The 11,994-nt window shown below is 39.6% G+C and overlaps 3 protein-coding genes across 4 annotated transcripts in view; all 3 read left to right on the top strand.

Annotated features, from left to right (window-relative positions):
* Positions 1-1,267: 1,267 nt before the first annotated feature.
* Positions 1,268-2,397, top strand: LOC134815013 (uncharacterized). Of its 2 annotated transcripts, none has more exons than XM_063823447.1 (2): positions 1,268-1,916; positions 2,309-2,397. In XM_063823447.1, the coding sequence occupies exons 1-2, from the start codon at positions 1,271-1,273 to the stop codon at positions 2,341-2,343; spliced, it is 681 nt and encodes a 226-aa protein (XP_063679517.1). In that variant the 5' UTR covers positions 1,268-1,270; the 3' UTR covers positions 2,344-2,397. The 2 variants fall into 2 exon arrangements, with proteins under 2 accessions (XP_063679517.1, XP_063679516.1); XM_063823446.1 differs by having other exon boundaries at positions 1,268-1,967.
* Positions 2,398-3,882: 1,485 nt separating this feature from the next.
* On the top strand, positions 3,883-5,957 carry LOC134814906 (uncharacterized). The gene is made up of 2 exons (XM_063823243.1): positions 3,883-4,182; positions 4,375-5,957. Exons 1-2 carry the CDS (start codon positions 3,886-3,888, stop codon positions 4,810-4,812), a joined length of 735 nt encoding a protein of 244 aa, XP_063679313.1. The 5' UTR covers positions 3,883-3,885; the 3' UTR covers positions 4,813-5,957.
* A 417-nt stretch (positions 5,958-6,374) lies between these two features.
* LOC134814601 (DNA polymerase epsilon catalytic subunit A-like) overlaps positions 6,375-11,994 on the top strand; it is a 28,045-nt gene continuing 22,425 nt past the window's right edge. Inside the window, exons 1-13 of the mRNA XM_063822726.1 lie at positions 6,375-6,488; positions 6,764-6,912; positions 7,039-7,135; positions 7,429-7,561; positions 7,762-7,870; positions 8,056-8,164; positions 8,416-8,617; positions 8,756-8,960; positions 9,137-9,360; positions 10,315-10,487; positions 10,662-10,777; positions 11,512-11,657; positions 11,773-11,963. Of these exons, the coding sequence (XP_063678796.1) occupies positions 6,391-6,488; positions 6,764-6,912; positions 7,039-7,135; positions 7,429-7,561; positions 7,762-7,870; positions 8,056-8,164; positions 8,416-8,617; positions 8,756-8,960; positions 9,137-9,360; positions 10,315-10,487; positions 10,662-10,777; positions 11,512-11,657; positions 11,773-11,963 (1,952 nt within the window). The 5' untranslated portion in view covers positions 6,375-6,390. The remainder of the gene's footprint in view (positions 6,489-6,763; positions 6,913-7,038; positions 7,136-7,428; positions 7,562-7,761; positions 7,871-8,055; positions 8,165-8,415; positions 8,618-8,755; positions 8,961-9,136; positions 9,361-10,314; positions 10,488-10,661; positions 10,778-11,511; positions 11,658-11,772; positions 11,964-11,994) is intronic.

Raw genomic sequence — 11,994 nt, 5'->3', positions numbered from 1 at the left:
TTTCTCTTCATCATCTAGATCTGTTTTGTAAAAAGTATGGACTTTCATTTGACGACAAAGTTCTAAGTATTCCCTATACGTTTTATCAAACAATATCAATCACAACCAAATTTATGTACATATATTTATTAGTCTGAGAATGAGTGTAAATGTAATCTAGTCATGACGCATCATAAAGCACGAAAACGCGCATTGGTGATCTGTGCTTGCTCACGCACGTGCAATATTTGTAGGTTGTTATGCGACGAGGCTGTAAAACTTAGCTTAAATTAGCTTACAACGTCTATTTGCCCTCACTTCCGAGGTTATTGAAAAGAAATCTAGAAAGCCTAAGTAGCTGCGTATCCTTTTTCTACAACCTTGCTAAAAATCTCGAGTTTCCAACCTCATTTTCGAGCTCCAATTTTGTTTAGCATCTAGTTTTGTGTTTGGGAGAGAGCTGCCGCCGTGATGTGAATTGTGTCGGCTCTTGCAAATACTGAATACTGATGATGATAGGCTGTGATGTGATAACCTTAATAATGCTGCTTGAAAGCCCTTTATCAATGCTTCAGCTAGTGTTCTAGTTTATTTCAGAGTTGAAAAATACGTATTTTACGAATTTTATAAAATATCAAAAATACGTTAAATACGGCGTATTTTATTTTCGTTGAATAAAATACGTAAAAAGTGTTATTGTACCATTGATAGCTCCAATAAAGTAATGAGTACTATTGCTTTAGATAAATTTACGATTTTATCAAAACTCGCGTAGCTCTGTCGTTTTCACCTCGCATATGACTTCAGAGTACTGGGCACGTGCTATACCAAAGCATTAAAGCGTGAAGTTAAATAGAAATGTGTCTGAAAAAAATGCAAACGAATGACATAACTTCAGTCTTTAAATGAAATTTCAAGAAAAACGTATTTTAACGTATTTTTGACGTATTTTATTTCTAAGCAAAAATACGCAAAATACGGCGTATTTAAAAAATTATCTCACGTATTTTTCTACTCTGGTTTATTTGTATATGTAATTACGACCCCTTTTTTAAAAAAAGGGCTGATAAGGAATCCCCTTCCCAATTTCTGGCACATTTCATAAATTAATATATATTATGATACATCGTTTGAATTGTTGTAGAGTTATTCTCTAGACTGCCAAACTGAATCTCATTAGAGGGCTTTCTCTTTTTGATGTTCTCTGGTTGATCAACTTGATTTTATTTTATAAAATAGCCTCTGGTAACTTTTGACTTTTCGAGCTCTTGTTTTTAGCAACATGTATTTCATGTCACTTGTTTTAGCACAGTGCCTTGTGATGGAATCAGAATCTTCGAAACTTGAACAGAAGTTATCTGACTACTTGTGGGAGCAAACAGCTGAATACCAGCAACAAGCTCTAAACTCGAACTTACTATACGGGATGAAGGAACGGTGTCTGGACCCCTCTGAGTTTGGGGGCTACATGGTGGATGATACTGTCTACTGTTACGAGGTCATGCAGTGTCTGAGAACAGCAGCAGAGAGGTCCAATGACAACACCACTCTTCAGAAATATCTGTATTTTAAATCTGAGAGTTGGAAAGGAGTGGGAGCCAAGTCCTGCGATACTTGGCACATCAAAAGTGCCGATGGCATCAAACTGGGAGGGGCAGCTTCTGCCTATATTGCCCACATCAGAGACGTTTCTGAAAATGACAGTCCAATATACACGTTATTAGCTCTTACTCCCTGTAAAAGACTCTGGTCTTGGCTAGGCAAACAGATCGGATCTGGAACTAAAGATTTTGGGGTGTACACTACTTGGGTGGAGAGAAACTTTAACCCACATAGTACGGGGTACCTGGAGTATCTAGACCATGTGGAGTGGGCTTACGAGGCAGGAGTAGTCACAGCTGAGAAGGCTTTGGAAGTTTTCACCGCCAGTATCCAAAGTGAGGTTAACTTCTTCAACTCTGTTGCAAGATGTGAGCCCGCCAAATCGAGTAAGTCTATTCTCAGTCTGTATCAGTATCACTACTACATTCTTTCATAAAGAAACCTTCGTACATTATAAAACATAATACCTTGACTTAATTTCGTGCTTAGCACTAGTCCTCACATACGTTCGGGCACTATCGCGAGCAGCACTTAATAGATATTTTGGTATCGTACATACTCATGAGAGAGTTGGGAATGAACAATGTGTTCAAATTATTAAATTGACTTCTTAAAAGTGGTATGATTAATGGGTCTGTTATTTTATTTAAATATCCTACTTAAACATAAAGTGCTACACGGTATTTTTGAATTATATTCCCCTTTTCTGACGAGTTCTATTTTTCAGGAACAAGACTCTCGACTGACCGAAGTGAATTATAAATCTGCACGCATTCAGCTTTCCAGATCTCGTTCGAGATTTAGCTCTGGAAGGAATCCATTAAAATAATAACTGTTTTCAACTGTATCAGAGTATATTATGGCCGTTCACTTTTATTCTATTGACTTGACTTACGACTTGTTATATTTAATTTGTATCTTTTATGTTGGGTAATTTTCTGTTATTTGCTGCTGGCTTTTGTAAGAGATTTGTTCATTTATTCATTGAAACACTTAAAAACGTGTGTGTATTTATTGGACTATTGGAACTTACTGGTTTGGATAAACATTTATATTCAAATTCAGACTCAAATTTAACATCACCTTATATCCAAGTACCCTCTTTATACTGGTGAATGGGCCATCTCAATCAGCCGACAAGAAAGCACATCACCTTTTGAAATTATATTTTTCTTCCTGAGTAGTAGTTTGCCATCGCATGAGGATCTACATGTCAAATTTAATGTGAACGGAACTATTCAAATGAGTTCCAAAGCTTCCTCGGTGAATTTCAAGGCGACTGGCGGATCAGCCTAAGTGGAAATATAGTTTTTGATTGGTTCAGTGAAACTTCTATATACCGGGCCTCTCGGGGGGAACGGAAAGTGCGCGATATAGGAAGGAAAAAACGATTTAGAGAGGTTCACATGATCCCAATCCCAGTATTTGTAGCCTCTCAGATAACCGGTCAAGCGTCTCATATATCCAATTAGAGCCTAGTATGCCGGTATTGTGATGGAATGTGCACTCAAATCACCGCCAAATGCGATATGAGCTATGATGATTCAAATTTCTAGCACAAAACGAGTGCTGTAACTGTAGGCTTGTTTTAACACAGACTCTCATTACAGATACGCGGAATAGAGTTTATTTACTTGGTTCCAAGGGGGAGTTAGCATGAAGGCAAACCCATCTGCTCTCTCACATTTTACGAGAGAGAGGGTGCGAGTGGGGGCACAAACTGCCTTCACAACGGGAAAATAGCTGACACAGTAAATTATTAAGTTTTAAGTCTGATATTGATTTTGAATATTCTCTTACTAAATCAAAATGTTTCATAAAAGTTATTTCAATGTTTTACTGTCTCAACAGAGTGATTTTGTGCAAAAAGAATAGAACTGTAAATTTGAACCGTGCATAATTAAACTCTCGGCCGTTCTCAAGCTAGAAATTCACTCATAGACGTGGAAAATAAATTATTCTTTATATCATAAACCTGGGGAACTGTACAAAATTTAACACTGAACGTACTCAACTTACTTCATAAACCTGGGCCCTGGGGAACTGTACAAAATTTAGCACTGAATGTACTCAACTTACCCACAGCACTTGCACAACGGGGACCGTGACTGATTCAATTAAGTGACGAGAAATTTACTTATATTATATCTACTACCGTGCCTGACCCCAGACACCGGGAAATTACTCCAATATATTACACAATTTTACTTGTACAGATATGTAAATTTTACCTCTAAGCACAGAATTACGTTACATGACTTGTTTTTGTAAAAATATCCCAATGACTTCCACCTCAGCACAGCCATGACAACGATAGAAGGACTGCTAAAGCGGCTCAAGGCTTGCGAGAACGACTCTGAAAAGTTTGCCCTCCTTATTGTAGTATCCAAAGTGATCAAGCCGGATCTAATGTCACCTGAACTGCAAGAGAAACTGTCCCAGGCTGTCTCGTTTAGGTTCGTGTCCAGACTCTTGAGGGTGGATTCTCGTCGAGAGAATTCCGGTCTGTACTGGCAGATAGCAGCTGCTGTTATGAAAACTTGTTTCCTCAGTGAAGCTTATTTGGTTCCTTTGCTGGAGTGTGCTGATCGTCTCATCGAAGTGAGTGTATTCATTATGAATCAAGTACCACGAATTGAGCTCACGATTATTTAACAATCTACCATTGATAATATCTACTACATAAGATTTTTTGGAAACACTACACGAAGGTTATCAAATATTTCACGTCAGCGCATTTTACCGTGTTTACATGTTTACATTTTTACATTTTCATATTGTCGATTACTTCAGGTAACACTCGAATCCAAAGAGACTGATCTCAAACAAGACGTTCTGGGCATATTCCAGTTTTTAGCCCACGCCATCAGCCCAGAACAGGGGGTACAGCTATTAGACAAACTGTTATCAGTTAATGTTCAGGACTTTGAGGATGTGATCGATTGGTGTTCTTTGATAGGTCTTTTGTTCAGGAAACTTCATCAAGGTGGACACAGCAATAGCAAAACCGAAAAGAGCTATATTTCGACAGCTGAAAAAGTCATAAACAGCGTTGAAACTGAGTCTCCGACCTCAGTGGATAAGAATTTGAACTTGCTGGTTGGTGCTATTCAACTTGTATCCAGCACCCCTCTCCTCTACCAAAAGATCCCTAGCTTCTCCACAGTCCTATCTGTACTGAGAACCTCTTCAAGTCTAAAATTCCAGCTAATAAACGACAAGTCCTTTTAAAAGTAGCTCCCTTTCTAACGGAGGTTTACTCGTGTTCTTCCTGGGGAGGCACTAAGATTTGCTACTCCTTGACATGCATTGAACTGAAGCTAGCCCTGGAGGAGCTGGTGCACAGATTTGAGGAGTCAGAAGAGGTTGGAGTGTCAGATAGGTGTCTGGAGACTGTTGTGGTGTGTTGTGGAACTATTGAGAATTGCATTAGTGAGATGGTCGATGAGAACAATAAATTGGAAGGTGAAGTATTGCAGGGGATTATTGATGATATCCGAATGGCGATGACAAGCATCATGTTTTACATACAGAAGGGACTCTACGAGCAAGCCACATTTGTACCTGCTTTGAGGTTGTTCATGCGGTGGCTTTCGGACGATTCAACGGATGTTAACGAAATAATCTCCACTTTTAGTGCTCTCAAAGACTTTTATTTTATTAATCAAAACTACTCCGACTATGGGGGCTTTTTGGTTTCTGCTGTCATTTTCCAGATGGAGGACAAGAAATTTAGAGAATACGTTCAAAATGATTTGGTTTACTTTTTACTCGAAATTTCTCTTGGTGGTCAGAACTCCTCGAACCCTTTGTACTTGCTCCAATATTCAACGATCTTTTAACATATGACATATTTTTGGACTTGGAAAAAGTATCTGAAGGGGAAGGAGTATCCCAGAGTTTATGTAACCTCTTTTGTCACGAGGACAAGGTTTTATCGACCTCCTCGCTATGTCAGATACAAGTTTGTTCCTATCTGTTATTGTGTCTTACCAAGAGAAATCAACCACTGCAGTCCGTGTGTGGCCATTACACCAGCAGTGGATGGACTTGTAAAGCCATTAATTACCTCATCTCTCCTTTCAGAGGAGTGGAATCTTCAGAGGATTTGGCCGGTTTAAAAAATGTGTGGCTGAGCTCAGTACATTCCATTTATGATTTGATTGAAAAATCCTCCGAGGAGATTCTGTTCGATGGTGTGGATATGGATGTTTTGATCAGGAAAAGTGCGAACTATTCAGAGGTTGGGGATGAGGTTGCCGGGGCACTTGAAGAGTTGTTGTCACTCATTGTCAGTTCAAGTTGACATTTAAAAATATTTAACCGCTAATATATTATATTTTTTTAACAAATTTAATTTATCCGTTTCTTGTGTTTTCACTGCCAACACAATTACTGATTACCAAATACCTGTGACCCTCTATTAGAATAGTTAATTTCTTAAAATCTTAATCTAAAATTAAGTATCTATCAACACACTTAACTTACTGTCAGTATCTGATCACACTCAACTAATACTGTCAGTATCTATCAACAAACTCAACTTACTGTCAGTATCTATCAACAAACTCAACTTACTGTCAGTATCTATCAACAAACTCAACTTACTGTCAGTATCTATCAACAAACTCAACTAATACTGTCAGTATCTATCAACAAACTCAACTTAATGTCAGTATCTATCAACAAACTCAACTTACTGTCAGTATATATCAACACACTCAACTAATACTGTCAGTATCTATCAACAAACTCAACTTACTGTCAGTATTTAACTACACTACTCTTACATTAGCTTAGCCAGGCCCGATGTCGGGGCGATACCAACGCTACGGAGCTGGCTCTACTCGGGATGAGGATAAAACTGATCAAAATGAGAACTATGAAGCCAGGGTCCGAACTGCCAGGTAATTAATATCATTGTGGCTTCCATTTACATGTCATTATGTGGAATAATCGCATGACATCTGGTCATTGAAATTTATAGCTGATAATTAGTCCTGGAGTTTCAATTCTTAGAAACACAAACGCAGAGACCTACGTTAAATCCGGATCGAGATCTGGACAATTATTTCTTCTTTAAAAACATATTTATTGTTGAATCTGATAAGAAACAATTATTCAATTATAATTATCTACACAGGTTCAATGATAACCTGGACAATTATAATTATCTACACAGGTTCAATGATAACCTGGACTTGAGGTTCGGGTACGGTCGACATACCGAGCCTGCTGAAAAGGTGGGCTGGATGGTCAACATGCAACCAACCGAGATCATCGACGAGGAGAAGAGACTGGTATCGGCCATGGATTACTATTTCATACAAGGTTATATAATTAGTGGGAAATATCTTATGTTTTCCAGCTTATCAACCATGTTTTAAATATTTTACTGTTTAAATGTTTAAGCACTTTAAAGTGGAACGCAGATCCCATTATTAAGAAATTTTTCAGAGGATGGTGGGAGGTTCAAAGTTTCCATCCCGTACAAACCGTACTTCTTCGTACGGGCCACTGCCGGTGCTGAACAAGATGTTTGCTCTTTCCTCAGGTAACTGTTTGAAATAACCGAGAGACGGTTGCCAGCGTTTTATTCATATATATTTAATGTAGTTAGAGCTTTTGAGGAGTCCTCGCTCTCCTCACGTCCGACAATGACGTTTCTCTTGATAATCAACTTTCCATATTGGCCTTGGTACGAGAAATTTTCATTTCCGAAAATATTGCCATCCCAAATAGCAAATTAGTTAAAAGATGGTGCTGATTTTCCAAACGAATCAATATAACTGGTAGTGATCACTACTCGCTTGACTGAATTTCACAATAATGGACAAAATTCTGCAGTAAAAGATTCAGTGGGACTGCAATGGGGGTGGTGCAGGTATCAAAGGAAGACTTAGACCTCAAGAACCATTTGATCGGACTTCAGCAAATATACATCAAACTCTCTTTCTTGACGAACGGTGACTTACTGAAGGTAAGTCCCCCAATTTTAAATAGGGTACAGTTTTTCTTTGATGTTTACTAGGCACAATGCACATCCTTGTATGTACTACTGAAAATGAAAATGTATTACAGAATATATATATCCGCAACGATATCTTTAAAAAAAATCTTACATCCAATATTCAAGCTTCTTAATTTAAGACAGTTATTAAAGGTGGCATGTCCTGCTAGGTAAGGAAATACATCACATCAGTTGTGAACAAGAACAAGACGAAAGATAAACAGGAAGATGTGTATCGAGAGATGATGGCACCTCATCACGCCACCAAAACTAACTACGGTAACATCCCGCTCTTCCGGGTGCTAACGGCTACTGTTTAACCGCCGAGATAAACTTCTTGATGTTGTGATTTAGCAGAAATGTATTGTAATTTTGAGAGTTTTACGGTTGCCTTTTGGGGCTGTGGTTTAGGTGTAAGACGCACTAATTATTATTCTACTTTTAACGTGTTTTTTATTTTTCAGGTCCAAAAGTACATACAGATCACAGCACACACATTATAGACATGAGAGAGTATGATGTACCCTATAATGTGCGGTCTAACATTGATAAGAGTCTCTTCGTAGCTCATTGGTATGTTAGGGAAGCCTATCGGCCTTTAGGCTTCTTCTAATTATCGATTCTATTTTATTTCATCGTAGAGCGAAATATTTATGTATTGTTCTGAGAGGTAGTCAAAACAAAATGATGTAATTTCATGGCAGAAACTTGATTTTTAATCTCACCTAATGAGGGGGGGGGGGTGCCACGTCCACCTAATACTCCAGTAGCCTGTAGCAGGGAGTAGCTACTAGAGTATAATGAGCTATTTTCCAAACTCGCAGGTACTCAGTAGTTGGTCAAGGTCAGGACGATCCTATTCTCACAAAACGGCCAGACATAATCGACCCGCCTGACCCGGTGGTCTTTGCCTACGATATCGAGACCACCAAACTGCCGCTCAAATTCCCTGATTCTGCTATTGACTCTATCATGATGATTAGTTACATGGTGGACGGCCAGGGCTATCTGATCACTAACAGAGAGGTTTTGCGGACACTTTTTAATTTGATGTTTTCGTAAATTTGTTCGTTTTTAATGTGTTTTATTTTATAGATTGCAAGATAAACATGTTTATGTTACAGATGCTAAAAATACGATTTTATAATGGTGTTTATTGGCCAGGTTGTGGGGGAAGATATAGAAGATTTCGAGTACACTCCCAGACCGGAGTTTGAGGGACCCTTTATAATTCTAAATGAGGAAAATGAGAAGAACTTGATACTGAAGTTCTTCGAGCACATACAGGAGCTAGCGCCTAATATTATCGTTACATACAACGGGGATTTCTTCGATTTCCCTTATGTCTCCGCACGAGCTGAATTTCATGGTGAATTATGAAACATTGTTTAAAAATCGATCGTCATTCTAAATTCACCAGCCTTCGAATCTGGATTGTCATTGTATTTTTTGCTATGAGGATTGAAATAATCATGTCAAATCATAAAACGTTAACTTTGCTACTGTATTTTTTAAATTGCCATCTCAAACTAATCTCCTGTCCAGGTTTGAACATGTACGAAGAGATAGGGTTCAAGGAGGAGTCAGGATCAGGACAATGGCTATCACGGCACTGTTCACACTTGGACGCGTTCTACTGGGTTCAGCGTGACAGTTACCTCCCTATAGGTTCCCAGAATCTCAAAGCTGTTGCTAAAGCTAAGCTCAGATATGATCCGGTTGAGGTTGACCCGGAGGATATGTGCCGAATGGCTGCTGAACAGCCTCAGGTAGGGAAACAGTAAAACACTCGATATAGAGATAAGAAATAATATTGATATCAATTTAAGCAATATAGATTACAGGGGAGTAAGGAATAGCTTACTGATGTCTATTTAAAACACCAAAAGCAAAAGTAACTCATTTTTTTAGTGTTTGAAAATCGATTTTTAAACCCGAGTAATCAATAAATCAGTCATCATTCTTTAGACACATCCCTCCTCTGCCACATTGGCTGATTCATCACCGTGTCAGTAATCTCCTTCTATCACTCTTACAATCTTACTGATCTTCTTTGTCAAACAAAACATGTGGTTTCTTCCTGCGAGGTGCATCTCTTTTCACCAGACTCTCGAATCCTGTCGTATCATCTTCTACTGAACCATCTGCAATAGTAAAATCACATAAAAGTTAGAATAATTGAACATTAAAAACTTTGTGATACTCAAGCGGGGGGCTGTTATATAGAAGCCATCACTTCTAAGATTTTAATTGAAAAATTTCATAAAACTACATAAAATACAGACCTTCCAATTCGTTGTCGAAGAGAACAAATTTCCTGCCCTTTCCTTTCTTTTTCTCACCCTCCGCATCGCAAATCAAAACTACGGCGAACAGCAGTACAGTCAATAGTAGCTTCATCATTTTGTGACTGCTCAGAAAGATTTATAAAAACTAAATTCCTGGTTGAAGCACTCCCTTTTATAGTTGCCACAGGGCGAGACAATGCAGTGCTCCATTTAGCAAGGCTTTGTTTCTTGATAATAGGTGCTAAATGTTTTATTTGTTTTATCACTTTTCAAACGTTTGAGTCCAGTAAATGAAGATTCCCTAATAAGAGACAGCAGTTTTAAACTTAGAATTGAGAAATCGTTGCCTCTCAGATCCCCTACTAACAGAGAACAGTGCAATACTGGGGGGGGGGGGGGGGGGGGGCAACCTCATTACTTAGCCATACTCCACAGGACATGAGCACATACAGTGTGTCCGACGCAGTGGCTACCTACTACCTCTACATGAAATACGTGCACCCCTTCACCTTCGCTCTGTGCACCATTATACCCATGCCACCTGACGAGGTTCTAAGGAAGGGATCAGGGACTCTTTGTGAAGCCCTTCTCATGGTCCAGGCTGAGAGGTTAGTCCTTGTTTCTGTGTTTGGTGAGTTCCTTCAATATATTAAGGGGGGGGGGGGGGGTTCCTCTGAACTGTTTTGATGAAGGAGTTTATCTTGGTAGATCGATAAATCTCGCGATTAATTATCCTACTGTTACTGTTTCTTATGATAGAGTTAACGATTCCATTGTTTCAGGGAAAATATAATATTTCCTAACAAGCAGAGAGCAATCCTGAACAAGCTGACTGACGACGGGCATCTCCTGGAGACTGAGACTTATGTTGGGGGTCATGTTGAAGCGCTGGAGTCAGGTATGTTGGGGGTCATGTTAAAGCGCTGGAGTCAGGTATGTTGGGGTCATGTTGAAGCGCAGGAGTCAGGTATGTTGGAGGTCATGTTGAAGCGCTGGAGTCAGGTATGTTGGGGGGTCATGTTGAAGCGCTGGAGTCAGGTATGTTGGGGGTCATGTTGAAGCGCTGGAGTTAGGTATGTCGGGGGTCATGTTGAAGCGCTGGAGTCAGGTATGTCTGGGGTCATGTTGAAGCGCTGGAGTCAGGTATGTTGGGGGTCATGTTGAAGCGCTGGAGTCAGGTATGTTGGGGGTCATGTTGAAGCGCTGGAGTCAGGTATGTTGGGGGTCATGTTGAAGCGCTGGAGTCAGGTATGTTGGGGGTCATGTTGAAGCGCTGGAGTCAGGTATGTCGGGGGTCATGTTGAAGCACTGGAGTCAGGTATGTTGGGGGTCATATTGAAGTGCTGGAGTCAGGTATGTCGGGGGTCATGTTGAAGCGCTGGAGTCAGGTATGTTGGGGGTCATGATGAAGCACTGGAGTCAGGTATGTCGGGGGTCATTTTGAAGCGCTGGAGTCAGGTATGTTGGGGGTCATATTGAAGTGCTGGAGTCAGGTTTGTTTTCAGATCCCATGAGATGAGGAAACTGAATTTTGGGTTCAAGTTTAGTTTAAGTCAGTTAAATTATGTAATTGTAAGTAACCGTACGCGTAGGACGATAGTATGATGAATGATGATAAATGGTCCACCTCAGGAGTTTTCCGGGCGGATATTCCGATAAAGTTCAGAGTTACTCCGTCGGCGTTTCAAACCCTTATCGACGAAGTGGAGGAAACGATGAAATTTTCCATAGAGACGGAGGAGAAAGTACCCATGGAATATGTGACAAATTTTGATGAGGTTTATATCTGTCGATTTAAGATTCGTTTTTCGAAAGCAGTTTCCTACTCATTCTCCATAGGTGAGTTGTGACATGTTTTAATATATAACGATGAGTATTGAGTAACCTTGACAGGTAATAGGGGAGATAAAGAAGATATTATCGGACTTGAGAGATACTCCCAACAGACTGGAGAAGCCTATGATATATCATTTAGACGTGGGGGCTATGTACCCCAACATCATTCTCACCAACAGACTGCAGCCTTCCGCTCTGATTGATGAGGTCACGTGTGCTGCTTGTGATTTCAATAAACCCGGCGCAAGGTAAACAACTGTTTTAGTGAGAGGTTTTTGT

This window comes from Bolinopsis microptera, chromosome 5 (genome assembly GCF_026151205.1).
Source record: "Bolinopsis microptera isolate Bmic1 chromosome 5, MBARI_Bmic_1.0, whole genome shotgun sequence".
NCBI classification, from domain to species: Eukaryota; Metazoa; Ctenophora; class Tentaculata; order Lobata; family Bolinopsidae; genus Bolinopsis; species Bolinopsis microptera.
Note: the sequence above shows the minus strand (reverse complement) of the source record. Positions and strands in the feature narration are given on the sequence as shown.